At 45.2% G+C, this 19,993-nt stretch overlaps 1 protein-coding gene across 1 annotated transcript in view; it reads right to left on the reverse strand.

Moving 5' to 3' along the window:
- egf (epidermal growth factor) overlaps positions 1-19,993 on the reverse strand; it is a 33,514-nt gene that overhangs the window by 2,800 nt on the left and 10,721 nt on the right. The window contains exons 8-21 of the mRNA XM_046324679.1: positions 7,756-7,878; positions 6,433-6,558; positions 6,123-6,259; positions 5,725-5,873; positions 5,375-5,479; positions 5,047-5,270; positions 4,772-4,939; positions 4,528-4,668; positions 4,264-4,431; positions 4,004-4,120; positions 2,566-2,691; positions 2,327-2,449; positions 1,694-1,883; positions 1,070-1,234 (exon numbers count right to left, since the gene is read on the reverse strand). Of these exons, the coding sequence (XP_046180635.1) occupies positions 1,070-1,234; positions 1,694-1,883; positions 2,327-2,449; positions 2,566-2,691; positions 4,004-4,120; positions 4,264-4,431; positions 4,528-4,668; positions 4,772-4,939; positions 5,047-5,270; positions 5,375-5,479; positions 5,725-5,873; positions 6,123-6,259; positions 6,433-6,558; positions 7,756-7,878 (2,062 nt within the window). The remainder of the gene's footprint in view (positions 1-1,069; positions 1,235-1,693; positions 1,884-2,326; positions 2,450-2,565; positions 2,692-4,003; positions 4,121-4,263; positions 4,432-4,527; positions 4,669-4,771; positions 4,940-5,046; positions 5,271-5,374; positions 5,480-5,724; positions 5,874-6,122; positions 6,260-6,432; positions 6,559-7,755; positions 7,879-19,993) is intronic.

Raw genomic sequence — 19,993 nt, forward strand, 5'->3', positions numbered from 1 at the left:
GCTACAAAAACGAAACTGCACAAAGGTACATCTGCACCTGCAGCCAAGTGCGAAAGACAATTTTGGGAAAGAGCTATTGCCTATTGTCACCAGTGTAGCGTTTGAACCGAGATATAGCTCAGTGGGTCCATCTTGGGGCGGAGAAATGACCTATTTTGATGTGCAATTGCTGTAGAACAAGCTAAACCAAGCATGTAATTGAAAGCATGCCTCTTTCAGCAGGAAGCCAAAGGAAGAGACCCTGGAAGAGTAAAAGGCCCTGCTTTGTGAGTCAAAAGAGCCGCAGGGACACCGTCGTGTCTCTCTAAGCCACCAAAACATCCGTCAAGAGAATCAGCCACTTAACTCAGTTAAGGGAGGGTGTGTGTGCGTGTGGAATCAAAAAGACGGGAATATAGAGTGTATGTATGCTCATGGCACCTCAGCAAAATGGGTCCGTACGCCGCCATTTGTTCTATGTGATTAGCTCATTTTGTATCTTCTCCCCTGCTGTTGTGCCGTCCCCTATATTACACGGACCACGCCACTCTGCGTTTGATAGACACCTCTTTATGTTTCTGCAAAGGGGATTGCATACTTGTCATGGTGTTAGGCCCACGGAGGGCCCACGTCTTTAATCTGTTGGGCCTATGCTCCCGGTGCCTCTGCCGAGTATACAATTTTACGCATCACGTTTACATGGACACACACACCAACATCACATACACAGTAAACACACAGCAAATGGCCCCAGTCTGATAACAATTTGGACCATTCATTTTGAGAAAAATTGAACAAAGCCTATTTGTGTCTGGGGTATTTAATACACTTTATTCTATGGTTTCAATAGGGAATAGCTTATGTAATTATCTTGAACTTAATATATAAGTACAGGCTGTAACACTGTGTGTACTGCGTACCACAGCTACATCTGTTTTTGACCAAACGTGGTCAGGACTACAGCAGCCTGTTACAGGTTAAGTACATTATTTATTACACTGAGGGTTACTGTGGGATAAGACCCACCCAACCAACAATCCCAGTCCACCAACAATCCCAGTCCCCCCACCTTCCCAATTCTCTCTCTCACCCGTAGCAGTAGGTGACACAGGCAGCAATGGAGAGCAGGGTGATGAGGACAACCATGCCCAGGGCGATGGCCACGTTCCTTCTCTTCTCTTGTTCGGCCTGCTGCAGCTCCCACCACTCCAGATCACTGAACTGACAGCGCTCTCCCATGTAGCCCGAGATACAGCTGGGAACACCACACACAATACTCACTATAACACACACATCCAGTAAAAATACAACACAAATTCAGAAAAAACAACAAACTCAAAACTGGGGTTGGCTGATTTATGAGAAAAGTTGACCAAATGCTTATTGAGAACATTTCTGTATATTTTGCAGACCGATGCAGAGGCAAACTTTAGAATCCTACATCGTACTGTTTTCTCTATAGCCTTTATCCCACTGTTGATGCAATCCTTTATCTCACTTTGTTACCAAAGGTAAAGAATAGCTGTATATATGAAACAACAGTGCCACCTACTGCCGTTATCAAGACTGACTTACTAGAGTGAAAATCCCTTTAAAAAAACAATATTAACCCAGCCACTGTATCTGAAAGGATTGGATAAGAGTAATAAAAACAGTATTTTTGCCCCACTAATGTTGTTGACAAGTCAGAAAATAACGGTGTTGACCCATGTACAAGGAGGGAAATAGGGGTACTTGCTTGCAGGCATAGGACTCCATCTCTGGGAAGTAAAAGCAAACTCCCTCGTAGAGACAGTAAGTGTCATGAGATGAGGGGCAGCTCTCCACTGTGTTAGTGTTCAGCCATTGGCTGGTGACGTCCATAGGCCTACTGGTGGTCACCCACGAGGACGTAGTTGACAACTCTGCAAACATGCAGAGGGGAGGAGTGTGGAGAGAGAGAGAGAGGGAGAGGGAGAGAGAGAGAGAGAGAGAGGGAGAGGGAGAGAGAGAGAGAGAGAGAGAGAGAGAGAGAGAGAGAGAGAGAGAGAGAGAGAGAGAGAGAGAGAGAGAAAGAGAGAGTGAGAAAGAGAGAGAGAAAGAGAGAGAGAGCGAGAGAGAGAAAGAGAGAGAAAGAGAGAGAGAGAAAGAGAAAGAGAAAGAGAAAGAGAAAGAGAAAGAGAAAGAGAAAGAGAAAGAGAAAGAGAAAGAGAAAGAGAAAGAGAAAGAGAGGGAGGAGACACAAAGAAAAAAGTAGGTGAAACAAAGGGGTGTCGTAAAAAAAATGAAGGTGAAGTTGAGCATAATTGTCTTCATAGAGATTGTTGCAGTAGTAATGTTTGTTATGATACTGTGTGTAGAACTGCACCTTGACATGTGTGTCCATTACCACTGTAGCCAGCTTGACACTTGCAGCGGTACTTCCCTATAGTATTGATGCATTCCGCTCGCTCATCACATTTGTGTGTTCCCATTTTACACTCGTCAAAATCTAAATGGGGGGGGGGGGAAATAAACATGAGAACGATTGTGAAAATGTAAACTATATGAAAAAGAAATGAAGAAAATGTATTTTTTAATCATCAAAGTTCATGAGTGAGTGTTCACCGGTACAGTGGTGCTCCTCTCCACTGAAGCCAGGGCGACACTGGCAGTAATATCCACCAGCAGTGTTGACACACACTGAGCTCTGGATACTACACAGGGCCATCCCCAACATGCACTCATCAAGGTCTAGAAACACAACATTACACATCAAGAAACACACCTAATTCCCTTTCTGAGTTCAGGAATGACATTTAAGTCCCTTTAGCAGATCCTCTTATCCAGAGCAACTTACAGGAGTAATTAGGGTTAAGTGCCTTACTCAAGGGCACATCGCCAGATTTTTCACCTCATCAGCTCGGGGATTCAAACTAACGACATTTCGGTTACTTGCTGAATTCAACCAGTTGGATTTAGGGGGCGCTATTTTAATTTTTGGATGAAAAACGTTCTCGTTTTAAACAAGATATTTTGTCACAAAACGATGCTTGACTATGCATATAATTGACAGATTTGGAAAGATGACACTCTGACGTTTCCAAAACTGCAAAGATATTGTCTGTGAGTGCCACAGAACTGGTGTTACAGGCGAAACCCAGATATAAATCCAACCAGGAAGTGCCGCATTTTTTGAAACCGCCTCATGCCAATGACTCCTTATATGGCTGTGAATGAGCTACGAATGAGCTTACATTTTCAACGTTTTCCCCAAGGTGTCTACAGCATTGTGATGTCTTTTTAGGCATTTCCCTTGAAGAATGGCTGTAAGGGACCATATTATGGCATGTGGTCACATGGTGTCTCCCGCAGAAAATCTTGCGTAAAATACTGAGGTAGCCATTTTTCCAATCGCTTCTTATGAGAAACCAACTCCCTCGACAGATATATTATCGAATATATTTGTTAAAAACACATTGAGGATGGATCCTAAACAACGTTTGCCGTGTTTCTGTCAATATTATGTAGCTAATTTTGAAAAAGGTTTGGTGTTATAGTTGTAGCATTTTTCGGTCGATTTCTCAGCCAAGCATGGTGAAGAAACGGGAGGAACATTTGCTATCTAACTGGGAGTCTCCTGAGTGAAAGCATCCAAAGTTCTTCAAATGTAAATGATTTAATTTGGTTGCTTTTCTTATTTTCGTGAAAATGTTGCCTGCTGCCAGCAGAGCCTAGCATAGCATTATGCCATGATAAACTTACACAAATGCTTGTCTAGCGTTGGCTGTAACGCACATTTTGAAAATCTGAGATGACAGTGTTGTTAACAAAAGGCTAAGCTTGTGTTTGAATATATTTATTTCATTTTATTAGCGATTTTTATGAATAGGAAAAGTTTAAAGGGGTATTTATGTCCGTTGCCTTATGCTAATGCATTTGAGGCTATGATTACGCTCCCGGATACGGGTTTGGAACTGGTTAAAGGCTACCTGCCTCCCAATTCTCCTAAACAGGAATTGAATTGGAAATCAAAAGGTACACATGTATGCACACACACACTCACCCACACACAGCTCTCCATCCCCAGTGAAACCTTCCAGGCAGTGGCAGGTGGGGTTGCCTCCATCCAGTAGACATTGCGCATTCACATCACAGCGGAGAGAGAAACAGTCATCCTGGTCTGGAAGTGCAAGGATGTTGCCGAAAATGTTTCAAAAGACCAATTTCACTATATAAACTGTGTATGTAGACAAAATCAGGGTGGCAGCCATTTGTGCTACTATGAAATCTACAGTATTGTTGTTATAGCAGTGTGGCTTTTACCTGACACCATCTTCTCAATGAAGAGTGTGGGCTCACTCCCTTCGTCCATGTTGTCCTCTGCCTCCTCCCCGTCAGTAGAGAGACCAGGCACAGGGAGAGGCATGCTCTCATCGTTCAAAGTTTTGTTTTTCAGAGAGAACGGGTCTGCAGACTCACCATCTCCAGAATCTGTAGGAAAAATTATGAGCAAAACCAAAGTTGTATCTTTTTAAATCAAACTCGACCTGAATCTTTATGAAAGGTGACAACTGGGGTTCATATCACCTGTTGATCTGTAGGATGGCAAGCAGCCTTTGCCATCAGCTGATTGGGCAATGTGTGAGTGACAGGAGCAGTGGGCGAATCCTAGCCTGCTCTCGCACACCTGAGCACAGCCCCCATTTCGATAGAGACAAACATTTGCTCCTGAGGATGACAATTAAACACATTTGGTAAAAGACTGCAATAAAGCAAAACAGGTTTTTAACAATAATATTATGGAGTCTCTCTCTCTCACTCTTCTTGCTACCTGGCTTGGCGAGGGGGTGAACCACAACTATGGAAGCTGGTTGGACCATGTTGCCATGGAGACGCTCTGGGTCCATCCCTGTCCATTTGTCAATGCTCAGGAGCAGCTGCTGCTCCCTGTCCGTGATCCACAACCTGTCCTCAAACACTGCCAGGTCAAAAGGTTGACCTGGACCAATCAGAAGAGATAATGGAATTACAAAAAGAACATGTATCATATTTAGTTAATATATTCTATAACCTTTTGACTGTGTGTGTGTTCCACAGAAGCCTCACCTACTTCGTTCTCTGTCAAGACTTGTCGGTTGGAGCCATCCAGGGATGCCGTCTCCAGTACGCCCCTCTTGCTGTCACACCAGTACAGTCTGTCTTCAGTGAAGTCAATGGTCAGACCACTAGGGGACACCAAGTCGGCACTTGCGATGACCGCACGATCACTTCCTTCCAAAGACGCACTCTCCAACACAGGCCTGGTACCCATATCGGTCCAGAACAACTTCCTCAAGAAACAGAACAGAAATGATAACTCACCCATCTGCAATTAAAAGGCAGAAGACAATGTGTAGAACATTTTTGATAAAGAAATATATTTAAAATACCGTACTTGGCTAAAGGATGAACTGCAATTCCCCTTGGTTTCTGTATGCCTTTGCTAATAATGGTCTCCCTGTTGAAGCCATCCAAAGTGCTGCGGTCAATAGTTGAGAGGCTGAAACACAGAATTCAAAAGTAATGTCCAAGGCCTAAGCTAAAATATACATGAAAAAAGAGTAGATATAATCTGAGGAGAATGAATAGAATAGAAACAAACCATGCATGATATAATTCATTGCTTGAACTTCGAATAGTCCAGTCTGAATGTCAATGTCAATGTAGTTGTGTGTGTGCTAAATTTAAATGAGGTTCTGACAATAGCATTGGCCCCAGTTCTGAACCCTGGGGTACACCACCCACCCTCGGTCAGTCCAGTAGAGCTTGCGGTTGACCCAGTCCACAGCCAGGCCCTCTGGTGAGTCCAACTCCTCAGTGAGCAAAACTTCCCTGGACCCGCCGTCCAAATCAGCACGCTCAATCTGCTTCAGTACTGTACTGGCAAAGTACACCTAGGAAAACACACACCTTTTATTATTTTTAATCAATTTGCCTCATAAGCATCATTGGCTGACATGGACCAAACAGTTTCACTAACTCATCATTGAGAGTCATGCAGTAACCAGCAATGACCAATAGGTGGCAACAGATCTGAATACAGCTTACCCAAAGTGCTCCATAGTAAATTCAGAACAGTCGAGTGATTCTGCGCTGCAGTTTTGAAGTAGTAAAACTGACCTCACTGTAGATCACTTCCTTACTTTGTTTTGTACGGGATCATAGTCCAGAGCTATTACTGTTCCGCTCGGCTCCTCCACAAGGCTTTGGTCACCAGTCCCATCCAGATTAACACGTCTGATGTTTACTATGTTGGCAAACAGCAGATAAGGTGGGGGTCCTGGAATATAATGAAATGAAGTGATGACAAATAAAAAACAAGAGGGCAAACAAACCTATTTTTGCATGTGAATGTGTGTGTGCTTGTGTGTTTATTTATTGTATGTGTTTACATGTACTTGTATGCGTGGCAGCGTATGTGGTGTGTGTGAGTGTGTATCAGTGAGGACTCACCAATGGCTGTGCAGCGTTTACCGTCTTGGTGGAGCTTATACCCAGGCAGACAGTCACACTCCCACCTACCAGGAGTGATGGGGGAACATTGCTGACTACAGCCCCCTCGGTCGGAAGAGGTGCAGCCTGGGTGAACCACACACGAGCATGCGCGCACGCACGCACGCACACACGCACGCACGCACGCACGCACGCACGCACGCACACACACACACACACACACACACACACACACACACACACACACACACACACACACACACACACACACAAAAAAAAGGGAGAGATTCAGTGACACAGCCTCCACTCAGTAACACTGAGCAATAAAACCTCCCCCTTGTAACACTGATAAAACCTCCACTCTGTAACATTGATAAAACCTCCACTCTGTAAAACTGATTAAACCTCCACTCTGTAACATTGATAAAACCTCCACTCTGTAACACTGATAAAACCTTGACTCTGTAACATTGATAAAACCTCCACTTTGTGACACTGATTAAACCTCCACTCTGTAACATTGATAAAACCTCCACTCTGTAACACTGATAAAACCTCCACTCCGTAACATTGATAAAACCTCCACTCTGTAAAACTGATTAAACCTCCACTCTGTAACATTGATAAAACCTCCACTCTGTAACACTGATAAAACCTCCACTCTGTAACACTGAATAAACCTCCATTCCGTATCACTAATAAAACCTCCATTCCGTATCACTGATAGAACCACCACTCTGTAACTCTGATAAAAAACCTTCACTCCGTGTCACTGCTAAAACCTTCACTCCGTGTCACTGCTAAAACCTTCACTCTGTATCACGGATAAAACCTTCACTCTGTATCACGGATAAAACCTCCACTCTGTAACACTGATTAAACCTCGTATCACTGATAGAACCTCCACTCTGTATCACTGATAAAACCTCCACTCTGTAATACTGATAAAACCTCCACTCCGTAATACTGATAAAACCACTCCGTATCACTGATAAAATCTCCACTCTGTAACACTGATAAAACCGCCACTCTGTATCACTGATAAAACCTCCACTCTGTAACACTGATAAAACCTCCACTCTGTAACACTGATAAAACCTCCACTCCATAACACTGATGAAACCACTCCGTATCACTGATTAAACAAGTCTGAAACACTGATAGAACCACCACTCCGTAACACTGATAAAACCTCCACTCTGTAACATTGATCGAACCTCCACTCCATAACACTGATAACACCTCCACTCTGTAACACTGATATAAACTCCACTCTGTAACACATCTCCAGTGGCTTTAGGAAAACATTTAGTGTAGTAGTACCTCTGCAGGTCTGTCCATCCGGCTGTAGTAGAGACCCTTCTGGACACACACAGATGGTCCCCTCACCAGTAGCAAGGCATCCATTATCGCACTGAGTCATATTGGCCAGACATGGTGAGGTCTCTGTTGATGCAAGGGCAGATAATTAGCAAATATATAAAGAACCCAGTGCTGTATTGCAGCTTGGCGGACATACAGATGACTTTATTCGAAATTCATGATAATATAATGTTGCAAAGCAGCTCTATCTCAGTTTAAGTGGTAATAATCCAACAAACATGTTATTCCAGAATCAGATGTCCTGTTACTTTGACTGATTTCAATTTTCTTTGCCTAAGCTGACCGTATCAATTGTGTCACTTGCAAAGCATTGCAGGTTGTGCGTTGAACTTAAACCTCGGGCCACATCCGATGCTCAGGCACTAATATCCTCCCGCTCATGCTACAACATCAGTGAACACACTACAGAAACCAACAATCACAAATGATTAAGGGCTATGCATGAAAGGTTGCGAGCGATGAAAACCAGTGGAGGAAAAAGTACCCAATTGTCATACTTGAGTAAAAGTAAAGACTAAAAGTGAATGTCACGCAGAAAAATACTACTTGAGTAAAAGTCTAAAAGTATTTGGTTTTAAATATACTTAGGCATCAAAAGAAAAAGTATAAATCATTTCAAATTGGCACAATTTCTATTTTTATTTTTAAATTTACAGATAGCCTGGGGCACACTACAACACGCAGACATCATTTACAAGCAAAGCATGTGTGTTTATTGAGTCCTCCATATCAGAGGCAGTAGAGATGACCAGATAAGTGAGTGAATTGGACCACTTTCCTGTCCTGCTAAGCATTGAAAATGTAACAAGTACTTTTGGGTGTCAGGGAAAATGTATGTATTAAAAGTATATTATTTTCCTAAGTGAAGTAAAAGTAGTCAAAAATATAAATAGTATAGTAAAGTACATATACCTAAAAAAAACTACTTAAGTAGTCATTTAAAGTGTTTTTACTTAATTACTTTACACCAGTGATGAAAACCAAAAATCCTGTAATGCTCCTAACACCACCTAATATAACACTAATAGTAACAACATTTAAATCCAAGGTAGATCTCAATTGTAGGCATATAATTTGATGTGCATGGAGGCAGGAGCTTGAAGCTGTCACGTGTGCTCCCTCTTTGGCCCCTAGCTCACCAGGCTGCTTGTTATGGCACACACCTGTCACCATCCCCACTCACCTGGACTCCATCACCTCCTTGATTACCTGCACTATATATGTCACTCCCTTTGGTTCAATTCCCCAGGCGTCATTGTTTCGGTTTAATGTCTGTGCGTTGTTTGTGTTTTGTATTATGTTTAGTTTATTGATTATTCACTCCCTGAACATGCTTCCCGACTCCCAGCACACACTGTCACGCCCTGACCTTAGAGAGCCTTTTAGCGTCTCTAATTGATTTGGTCAGGGTGTGACTTGGGGTGGGCATTCTATGTTTTGTGTTCTATGATTTTGTGTTTCTATCTTTTGGCCGAGTATCGTTCTCAATCAGGGACAGCTGTCTATCGTTGTCTCTGATTGGGAACCATACTTAGGTAGCCCTTTTTCCCTCCTTTCGTGGTGGGTAGTTGACTTAGTGGCACTATAGCCCTCTTAAGCTTCACGGTTGTTTATTTTGTTTCTTGTTTTGTTGGCGTCATTCCATAATAAAGTAATGTACGCTCACGACGCTGCGCTTTGGTCCACTTCTTACGACGGCCGTGACACACACGTTACAGAAGCAGACACAGAAAAAAACGGAATTGGATTGAGTTGGAGAGGACCGCCCAGAACAGTGGAGTGGATTTGTGAATGGCCAACGCTCCCAGAGGAGCTATGGTCCTAAATAAGTAGAGTGCATGACAACTTTACTCTCTTGCCTATTTTTGGCAACAACACAGTATTCACTGGAGAAAGCCAGATGGTTAGTGGGAAAAAAGCCTCTTAACCTCTACGCACCTTAATGAAATCCCTTTAAGATGTCTGCACTAATCCCATCCAAAAAGGTGAAAGTGTAATGAGAATGCTTTCTAAGTCCAAGGCCCACAGTCAACGAATGTGTGTGATGTACCACAGTTGCCTGGTAATGTTGAAGTAGAGACTAAATTGAAGCTTTCTGCCTTTTATTTTTTTTTATTTGACCTTTATATAACTAGGCAAGTCAGGTAAGAACAAATTCTTATTTTCAATGACGGCCTAGGAACAGTGGGTTAACTGCCTTGTTCAGGGGCAGAACGACAGATTTTTTTTACCTTGTCAGCTCGGGGATTCGATCTTGCAACCTTTCGGTTACTAGTCCAACACTTGCCGCCCCAGCTTTCTGTCTTGAAATCTCTTGAAATATGCTGACATAACTTTTTTTGATTGGAATCACTTATTAATTTATGATTTAAAAAAGTTCAAATCCATCTGGATTACATTGGTTCAGGTGAAGTCATCAATGAGAAACAATCAAAGTAAGGGGCTTATGTCGGTCTAATCATACATTTCACCATTGTGAAATGGTGACCAAGAATACGACTTTCCCAAAGCGGATCCTTTGTCTGCACCTCCCAGGGCATATGAACTGATTCCAGAGGCCGACCCAAAACAATGCCGCCAGAGGAGAGAGTGCCGGAGCGGTCTTCGATTGAGGCTTCAGATGCGCACACACCACCCACCTCTCCCGAGTATATTACTCGCTAATGTCCAGTCCCTAGTTAACAAAGTTGACGAAATCTGGGCAAGAGTCGCTGTCGGCGATGGTGTATGTTTCATGATTAACGACTCGTGGTGTAATTGTAACAACATACAGGAACTCAAGTCCTTTTGTTCACCAAACTAATAATTCCTCACAACCAAATGCTGACCGTATCGTCTCCCAAGAGAACTCGCCTCGGTTATCATCACAGCCGTGTATATCCCCCCTCAAGTGGACACCAAGACAAACAACAAGGAACTTCACTGGACTTTATGCAAAATGGAAACCATGTATCCTGAGTCTGCATTTATTGTAGCTGGGGATTTTAACAAAGCTCATTTGAGAACAAGGCTACCTAAATTCTATCAGAATATCAATTGCTGTACACGACTGAGTAACACGCTCGACCATTGCTACTCTAACTTCTGCGATGCATACAAGGCCCTCCCCCACCCTCCTTTTGGCAAATCTGACCATGACTCCATCTTGTTGCTCCCCTCCTATGGGCAGAAACTTAAACAGGAAGCACCCATGCTTAGGTGTATCCAATGCTGGACTGACCAATCGGATTACACACTTCAGGATTGCTTCGCTCACATGAACTGGGATATGTTCCGGGTAGACTCAGAGAATAACATTGACGTATACTCTGACTCATTGAGCGAGTTTATAAGAAAGTGTATAGGAGATGTTGTACCGACTGTGACTATTAAAAGCTTCCCTAACCAGAAACCGTGGATTTATGGCAGCATTTGCTCATACCACTGCAAAACACATACCACTGCATATAATCATGGCAAGGCGACTGGAAATATAACCGAATACAAACAGTGTAGTTATTTCCTCAATAAGGCAATCAAACAAGCAAAGTGTTAGTATAGAGACAAAGTGGAGTCGCAAAGTGGAGGCTCAAAAACGAGACGTATGTGATAGGGTCTGCAGACAATCACGGATTACAAAAAGAAAACCAGTCCGGTTGTGGACATCGACGTCTTGCTTCATGACAAAATAAACAACTTCTTTGCGTAATTTGAGGACAATAGAGTGCCACCGACAAGGTACTCTCCTTCTCCGTGGCCGACATGAGTAAAACATTTAAACGTGTTAACCCTCGCAAGGCTGCCAGCCCAGACAGCATCCCAAACCGCATCCTCAGAACATGCGCAGACCAGCTGGCTGGTGTGTTTTCGGACATATTCAATCAATCCCTCTCCCAGTCTACTGTCCCCACACGCTTTAAGAGGGCCACCATTGTTCCTGTTCCCAAGAAAGATAAGGTAACTGAACTAAAGGACTATCGCCACGTAGCACTCACTTCTGTCATCATGAAGTGCTTTGAGAGACTAGTCAAGGATCATTTCACCTCCACCCTACCTGTCATCCTAAACCCACTTCAATTTGCGTACTGTCCCAATAGGGCCACAGACGATGCAATCGCCATCACACTGCCCTATCCCATTGGGACAAGATGAATATCTATGTAAGAATGCTGTTCATTGACTACAGCTCAGCATTCAACACAATAGTAACCTCCAAACTCATCATTAACCTTTTGTAACTAGGGGGCAGTATTTTCATTTTTAGATTAAAAAAACGTTCCCGTTTTAAACAGGATATTTTGTCACGACAAGATGCTCCACTATGCATATAATTGACAGCTTTGGATAGAAAACACTCTGACTTTTCCAAAACTGCAAAGATATTGTCTGTGAGTGCAACCGAACTGATGTTACAGGCGAAACCAAGATAAAAATCCAATCAGGAAGTGCCGCATTTTTTGAAACCGCCTCATGCCAATGACTCCTTATATGGCTGTGAATGAGCTATGAATTAGCTTACGTTTTCTACATATTCCCCAAGGTGTCTACAGCATTGTGACGTCTTTTTACGCATTTATGTTGAAGAATAGCCGTAAGGGACCATATTTAGCAAGTGGCGTAAAGTACACAAGCAGCCATTTTCCCAATCGCTTCTTATGAGAAACCAATTGTCCCGACGCATATTTTATCGAATAGATATGTGGAAAAGACCTTGAGGATTGATTCTAAACAACGTTTGCCATTTTTCTGTCGATATTATGGAGCTAATTTGGAAAAAAGTTTGGCGTTATAGTAACTTCATTTTCCGGTCGATTTCTCAGCCAAACGTGAAGAACAAATGGAGCTATTTCGCCTACAAAAATAACATTTTTGGAAAAAAGGAACATTTGCTATCTAACTGGGAGTCTCCTGAGTGAAAACATCCGAAGTTCTTCAAAGGTAAATTATTTAATTAGATTGCTTTTCTTATTTTCGTGAAAATGTTGCCTGATGCTAGCAGAGCCTAGCCATAGCATTATGCCATTTTAAACTTACACAAATGCTTGTCTAGCGTTGGCTGTAAAGCATATTTTAAAAATCTGAGATGACAGTGTGATTAACAAAAGGCTAAGCTGTGTCTCAATATATTTCATTTGTGATTTTCATGAATAGAAACATTTTCTAGGAAGATTTATGTCCACTGTGTTATGCTAATTTGTTTGAGGCTACGTTACGCTCCCGCATGCGGGATGGGTAGTATCAAGATTAAGCCTGAGACCCTGGGTCTCGACCCTGCCCTGTGCAACTGAGTCCTGGACTTCCTGACTGGCCGCCCTCCCCCCCCGGGTGATGAAGGTAGTAAACAACATCTCCACTTCGCTGATCCTCAACACTGGGGCCTCACAAGGGTGAGTTCCCAGCCCCCTACTTTACTCCCTGTTCACCCACGACCGCGTGGCCATGCACACCTCCAACTCAATCATCAAGTTTGCAGACGACACAACAGTGGTAGGCTTGATTACCAACAACGACGAGACAGCCTACAGAGAGGAGGTGAGGGCCCTCGGAGTGTGGTGTCAGGAAAATAACCTCTCACTCAATGCCAGCAAAACAAAGGAGATGATCGTGGACTTCAGAAAACAGCAAAGGGAGCACCCCCCCTATCCACATCAACGTCACAGCATTGGAGAAGGTGGAAAGTTTCACGGTGTTCATATCACCAACAAACTGAAATGGTCCAGGCACACAGACAGTGTGGGGAAGAAGGTGCAATAGCACCTCCTCAAACTCAGGAGGCTGAAAAAACATGGCTTGTCACCTCAATCCATCACTAACTTTTACAGGTGCACAATTGAGAGCATCCTGTCGGGCTGTATCACCGCCTGGTACCGCAATTGCACCACCCACAACTGCAAGGCACTCCAGAGGGTGGTGCCGTCTGCACAACGCATCACCGGGGCCAAACTACCTGCCCTCCAGGACACCTACAACACCTGATGTCACAGGAAGGCAAAAAAAGATCATCAAGGACAATAACCACCCGAGCCACAGCCTGTTCACCCTGCTTCCATCCAGAAGGTGAGCTCAGTACAGGTGCATCAATGCTGGGACAGAGAGATTGAAAAACAACTTCTATCTCAAGGCCATCAGTTTGTTAAACAGCCACCACTAGCAAAGAGAGACAGCTACCAGCCTATAGACTTGATATCATTGGCCACTTTAAAAAATGGAAGAGTAGTCACTTTAATAATGGCTCATCTCATATGTATATAATGTATACTGTATCCTTCACTATCTATGTCATGCAGGTGAAAGAGGACCCAAAAGCGACTTGGCGAAAACAGAGTCTTTAATCCAGTAAAGTAAATACAAACAAAAAACACAACTTTCACTCGAAATGACGAGGACAAACTGGAGACTCGATCTTGAACAGCAGGTGAACAGCAGGTTGCCTCGGGAAGGCACTTGAACCAGACAGACTCAGACACCTGCTCACCACGCAGCATCTGAGGAAAACACGACACGACAGGGCGATACACAAACACAGCACGGTGAATTCTAGACAAGGAACCGACAGGACAGGAACGGAACACAAAGGAAGAAATAGGGACTCTAATCAGGGGAAAGGATCGGGAACAGGTGTGGGAAGACTAAATGATTGATTAGGGGAATAGGAACAGCTGGGAGCAGGAACGGAACGATAGAGAGAAGAGAGAGCGAGAGAGTGAGAGAGGGAGGGGGAGAGAGAGGGATAGAAAGAGGGAAAGAACCTAATAAGACCAGCAGAGGGAAACGAATAGAATGGGAAGCACAGGGACAAGACAAGATAATAAATGACAAAACATGACAGTACCCCCCACTCACCGAGCGCCTCCTGGCGCACTCGAGGAGGAATCCTGGCGGCAACGGAGGAAATCATCAATGAGTGAACGGTCCAGCACGTCCCGAGACGGAACCCAACTCCTCTCCTCAGGACCGTAACCCTCCCAATCCACTAAGTATTGGTGACCCCGTCCCCGAGAACGCATGTCCATGATCTTATGTACCTTGTAAATAGGTGCGCTCTCGACAAGGACGGGAGGGGGGAGGGAAGACGAACGGGGGTGCGAAGAAAGGGCTTAACACAGGAGACATGGAAGACAGGATGGACGCGACGAAGATGTCGCGGAAGAAGCAGTCGCACAGCGACAGGATTGACGACCTGGGAGACACGGAACGGACCAATGAACCGCGGAGTCAACTTACGAGAAGCTGTCGTAAGAGGAAGGTTGCGAGTGGAAAGCCACACTCTCTGGCCGCAACAATACCTTGGACTCTTAATCCTGCGTTTATTGGCGGCTCTCACAGTCTGTGCCCTGTAACGGCAAAGTGCAGACCTCACCCTCCTCCAGGTGCGCTCACAACGTTGGACAAACGCTTGAGCGGAGGGAACGCTGGACTCGGCAAGCTGGGATGAGAACAGAGGAGGCTGGTAACCCAGACTACTCTGAAACGGAGATAACCCGGTAGCAGACGAAGGAAGCGAATTGTGAGCGTATTCTGCCCAGGGAGCTGTTCTGCCCAAGACGCAGGGTTTCTGAAAGAAAGGCTGCGTAGTATGCGACCAATCGTCTGATTGGCCCTCTCTGCTTGACCGTTAGACTGGGGATGAAACCCGGAAGAGAGACTGACGGACGCACCAATCAAACGACAGAACTCCCTCCAAAACTGTGACGTGAATTGCGGGCCTCTGTCTGAAACGGCGTCTAACGGGAGGCCATGAATTCTGAATACATTCTCGATAATGATTTGTGCCGTCTCCTTAGCGGAAGGAAGTTTAGCGAGGGGAATGAAATGTGCCGCCTTAGAGAACCTATCGACAACCGTAAGAATCACAGTCTTCCCCGCAGACAAAGGCAGACCGGTAATGAAGTCTAGGGCGATGTGAGACCATGGTCGAGAAGGAATGGGGAGCGGTCTGAGACGACCGGCAGGAGGAGAGTTACCCGACTTAGTCTGCGCGCAGTCCGAACAAGCAGCCACGAAACGGCGCGTGTCACGCTCCTGAGTCGGCCACCAAAAGCGCTGGCGAATAGACGCAAGAGTGCCTCGAACACCGGGATGACCAGCTAACTTGGCAGAGTGAGCCCACTGAAGAACAGCCAGACGAGTGGAAACAGGAACGAAAAGGAGGTTACTAGGACAAGCGCGGCGACGCAAGTGTGCGTGAGTGCTTGCTTAACCTGTCTTTCAATTCCCCAGACTGTTAACCCGACAACACGCCCATAAGGAAGAATCCCCTCGGGATCAGTAGAAGCCACAGAAGAACTAAACAGACGGGATAAGGCATCAGGCTTGGTGTTCTTGCTACCCGGACGGTAAGAAATCACAAACTCGAAACGAGCGAAAAACAACGCCCAACGAGCTTGACGGGCATTAAGTCGTTTGGCAGAACGGATGTACTCAAGGTTCTTATGGTCTGTCCAAACGACAAAAGGAACGGTCGCCCCCTCCAACCACTGTCGCCATTCGCCTAGGGCTAAGCGGATGGCGAGCAGTTCACGGTTACCCACATCATAGTTGCGCTCAGATGGCGACAGGCGATGAGAAAAATAAGAGCAAGGATGAACCTTATCGTCAGACTGGAAGCGCTGGGATAGAATGGCTCCCACGCCTACCTCTGAAGCGTCAACCTCGACAATGAATTGTCTAGTGACGTCAGGAGTAACGAGGATAGGAGCGGACGTAAAACGTTCTTTTAGAAGATCAAAAGCTCCCTGGGCGGAACCGGACCACTTAAAACACGTCTTGACAGAAGTAAGAGCTGTGAGAGGGGCAGCAACTTGACCGAAATTACGAATGAAACGCCGATAGAAATTAGCGAAACCTAAAAAAGCGCTGCAACTCGACACGTGACCTTGGAACGGGCCAATCACTGACAGCTTGGACCTTAGCGGAATCCATCTGAATGCCTTCAGCGGAAATAACGGAACCGAGAAAAGTAACGGAGGAGACATGAAAAGAGCACTTCTCAGACTTTACGTAGAGACAATTCTCTAAAAGGCGCTGTAGAACACGTCGAACGTGCTGAACATGAATCTCGAGTGACGGAGAAAAAAATCAGGATATCGTCAAGATAGACAAAAACAAAGATGTTCAGCATGTCTCTCAGAACATCATTAACTAATGCCTGAAAAACAGCTGGCGCATTGGCGAGACCAAACGGCAGAACCCGGTACTCAAAATGCCCTAACGGAGTGTTAAACGCCGTTTTCCACTCGTCCCCCTCTCTGATGCGCACGAGATGGTAAGCGTTACGAAGGTCCAACTTAGTAAAGCACCTGGCTCCCTGCAGAATCTCGAAGGCTGATGACATAAGGGGAAGCGGATAACGATTCTTAACCGTTATGTCATTCAGCCCTCGATAATCCACGCAGGGGCGCAGAGTACCGTCCTTCTTCTTAACAAAAAAGAACCCCGCCCCGGCCGGAGAGGAAGAAGGCACTATGGTACCGGCGTCAAGAGACACAGACAAATAATCCTCGAGAGCCTTACGTTCGGGAGCCGACAGAGAGTATAGTCTACCCCGAGGAGGAGTGGTCCCCGGAAGGAGATCAATACTACAATCATACGACCGGTGAGGAGGAAGGGAGTTGGCTCGGGACCGACTGAAGACCGTGCGCAGATCATGATATTCCTCCGGCACTCCTGTCAAATCGCCAGGTTCCTCCTGAGAAGTAGGGACAGAAGAAACGGGAGGGATGGCAGACATTAAACACTTCACATGACAAGAAACGTTCCAGGATAGGATAGAATTACTAGACCAATTAATAGAAGGATTATGACATACTAGCCAGGGATGACCCAAAACAACAGGTGTAAACGGTGAACGAAAAATCAAAAAAGAAATAGTCTCACTGTGGTTACCAGATACTGTGAGGGTTAAAGGTAGTGTCTCAAATCTGATACTGGGAAGATGACTACCATCTAAGGCGAACATGGGCGTAGGCTTCTCTAACTCTCTGAAAGGAATGTCATGTTTCCGAACCCATGCTTCGTCCATGAAACAACCCTCAGCCCCAGAGTCTATCAAGGCACTACATGTAGCACCGAACCGGTCCAGCGTAGATGGACCGACAAAGTAGTACAGGATCTTGATGGAGAGACTTGAGTAGTTGCGCTCACCTGTAGCCCTCCGCTTACAGATGAGCTCTGGCTTTTACTGGACATGAATTAACAAAATGTCCAGCAACTCCGCAATAGAGGCACAGGCGGTTGGTGATCCTCCGTTCCCTCTCCTTAGTCGAGATGCGAATCCCTCCCAGCTGCATGGGCTCAGACTCTGAGCCAGAGGAGGGAGATGGTTGCGATGCGGAGCAGGGAAACACCGTTGATGCGAGCTCTCTTCCACGAGCCCGGTGACGAAGATCTACCCGTCGTTCTATGCGGATGGCGAGAGCAATCAAAGAGTCCACATCTGAAGGAACCTCCCGGGAGAGAATCTCATCCTTAACCACTGCGTGGAGTCCCTCCAGAAAACGAGCGAGCAGCGCCGGCTCGTTCCACTCACTAGAGGCAGCAAGAGTGCGAAACTCAATAGAATAATCCGTTATGGACCGTTCACCTTGGCATAAGGAAGCCAGGGCCCTAGAAGCCTCCCTACCAAAAACTGAACGGTCAAAAACCCGAATCATCTCCTCTTTAAAGTTCTGGAACTTGTTAGAGCAATCAGCCCTTGCCTCCCAGATAGCTGTGCCCCATTCTCGAGCCCGGCCAGTAAGGAGTGAAATGACGTAAGCAACCCGAGCTCTCTCTCTAGAGTATGTGTTGGGTTGGAGAGAGAACACAATCTCACACTGCGTGAGAAAGGAGCGGCACTCAGTGGGCTGCCCGGAGTAGCAAGGTGGGTTATTAACCCTAGGTTCTGGAGGCTCGGCAGGCCAGGAAGTAACAGGTGGCACGAGACGTAGACTCTGGAACTGTCCAGAGAGGTCGGAAACCTGAGCGGCCAGGTTCTCCACGGCATGGCGAGCAGCAGACAATTCCTGCTCGTGTCTGCCGAGCATGGCTCCTTGGATCTCGACGGCAGTGTAACGAGCGTCTGAAGTCGCTGGGTCCATTCCTTGGTCGGTTCCTTCTGTCATGCAGGTGAAAGAGGACCCAAAAGCGACTTGGCGAAAACAGAGTCTTTAATCCAGTAAAGTAAATACAAACAAAAAACACAACTTTCACTCGAAATGACGAGGACAAACTGGAGACTCGATCTTGAACAGCAGGTGAACAGCAGGTTGCCTCGGGAAGGCACTTGAACCAGACAGACTCAGACACCTGCTCACCACGCAGCATCTGAGGAAAACACGACACGACAGGGCGATACACAAACACAGCACGGTGAATTCTAGACAAGGAACCGACAGGACAGGAACGGAACACAAAGGAAGAAATAGGGACTCTAATCAGGGGAAAGGATCGGGAACAGGTGTGGGAAGACTAAATGATTGATTAGGGGAATAGGAACAGCTGGGAGCAGGAACGGAACGATAGAGAGAAGAGAGAGCGAGAGAGTGAGAGAGGGAGGGGGAGAGAGAGGGATAGAAAGAGGGAAAGAACCTAATAAGACCAGCAGAGGGAAACGAATAGAATGGGAAGCACAGGGACAAGACAAGATAATAAATGACAAAACATGACAATCTATTCTTATTCTTTACTATCTATTGCATCTTAGCCGCTCTGTCACTGCTCATCCATATATTGTATAGTTATATATTCTTATCCCAGTCCTTTACTAGATTGTGTGTATTAGGTTATGTTGTGGAATTTGTTAGATATTAGGTTTTGCTGTGGAATTGTTAGATATTACCTGTTAGATACTGCTGCACTGTCAGATCTAGAAGCCTAATCATTTCACTACACTCGCAATAACATCTGCTAACCATGTGCATGTGACCAATAACATTTGATTTTATTCGACATTTATGAAATTGCTCCTTTCAATTATTGATAAACATGCACCTGTTAAGAAACGTACTGATAAAACTGGTGAGGCTCCATGATGAGGTATTGAAAGGAATTGAAAAACTGAGTGGCAAATAAGGCGGGCTGCACGTCTGACTCCCTGACCTACTGTAAGATTGAGAAATTATGTGACTAAACTCAACAAAAAGAACAAGAAACTGTATTACGAAGCCAATCTCAATGACATAAAGAATGCTGGAAACTTTGGAGTACTTTAAATGAAATT

This window comes from Oncorhynchus gorbuscha, linkage group LG23 (genome assembly GCF_021184085.1).
Source record: "Oncorhynchus gorbuscha isolate QuinsamMale2020 ecotype Even-year linkage group LG23, OgorEven_v1.0, whole genome shotgun sequence".
NCBI lineage: Eukaryota > Metazoa > Chordata > Actinopteri > Salmoniformes > Salmonidae > Oncorhynchus > Oncorhynchus gorbuscha.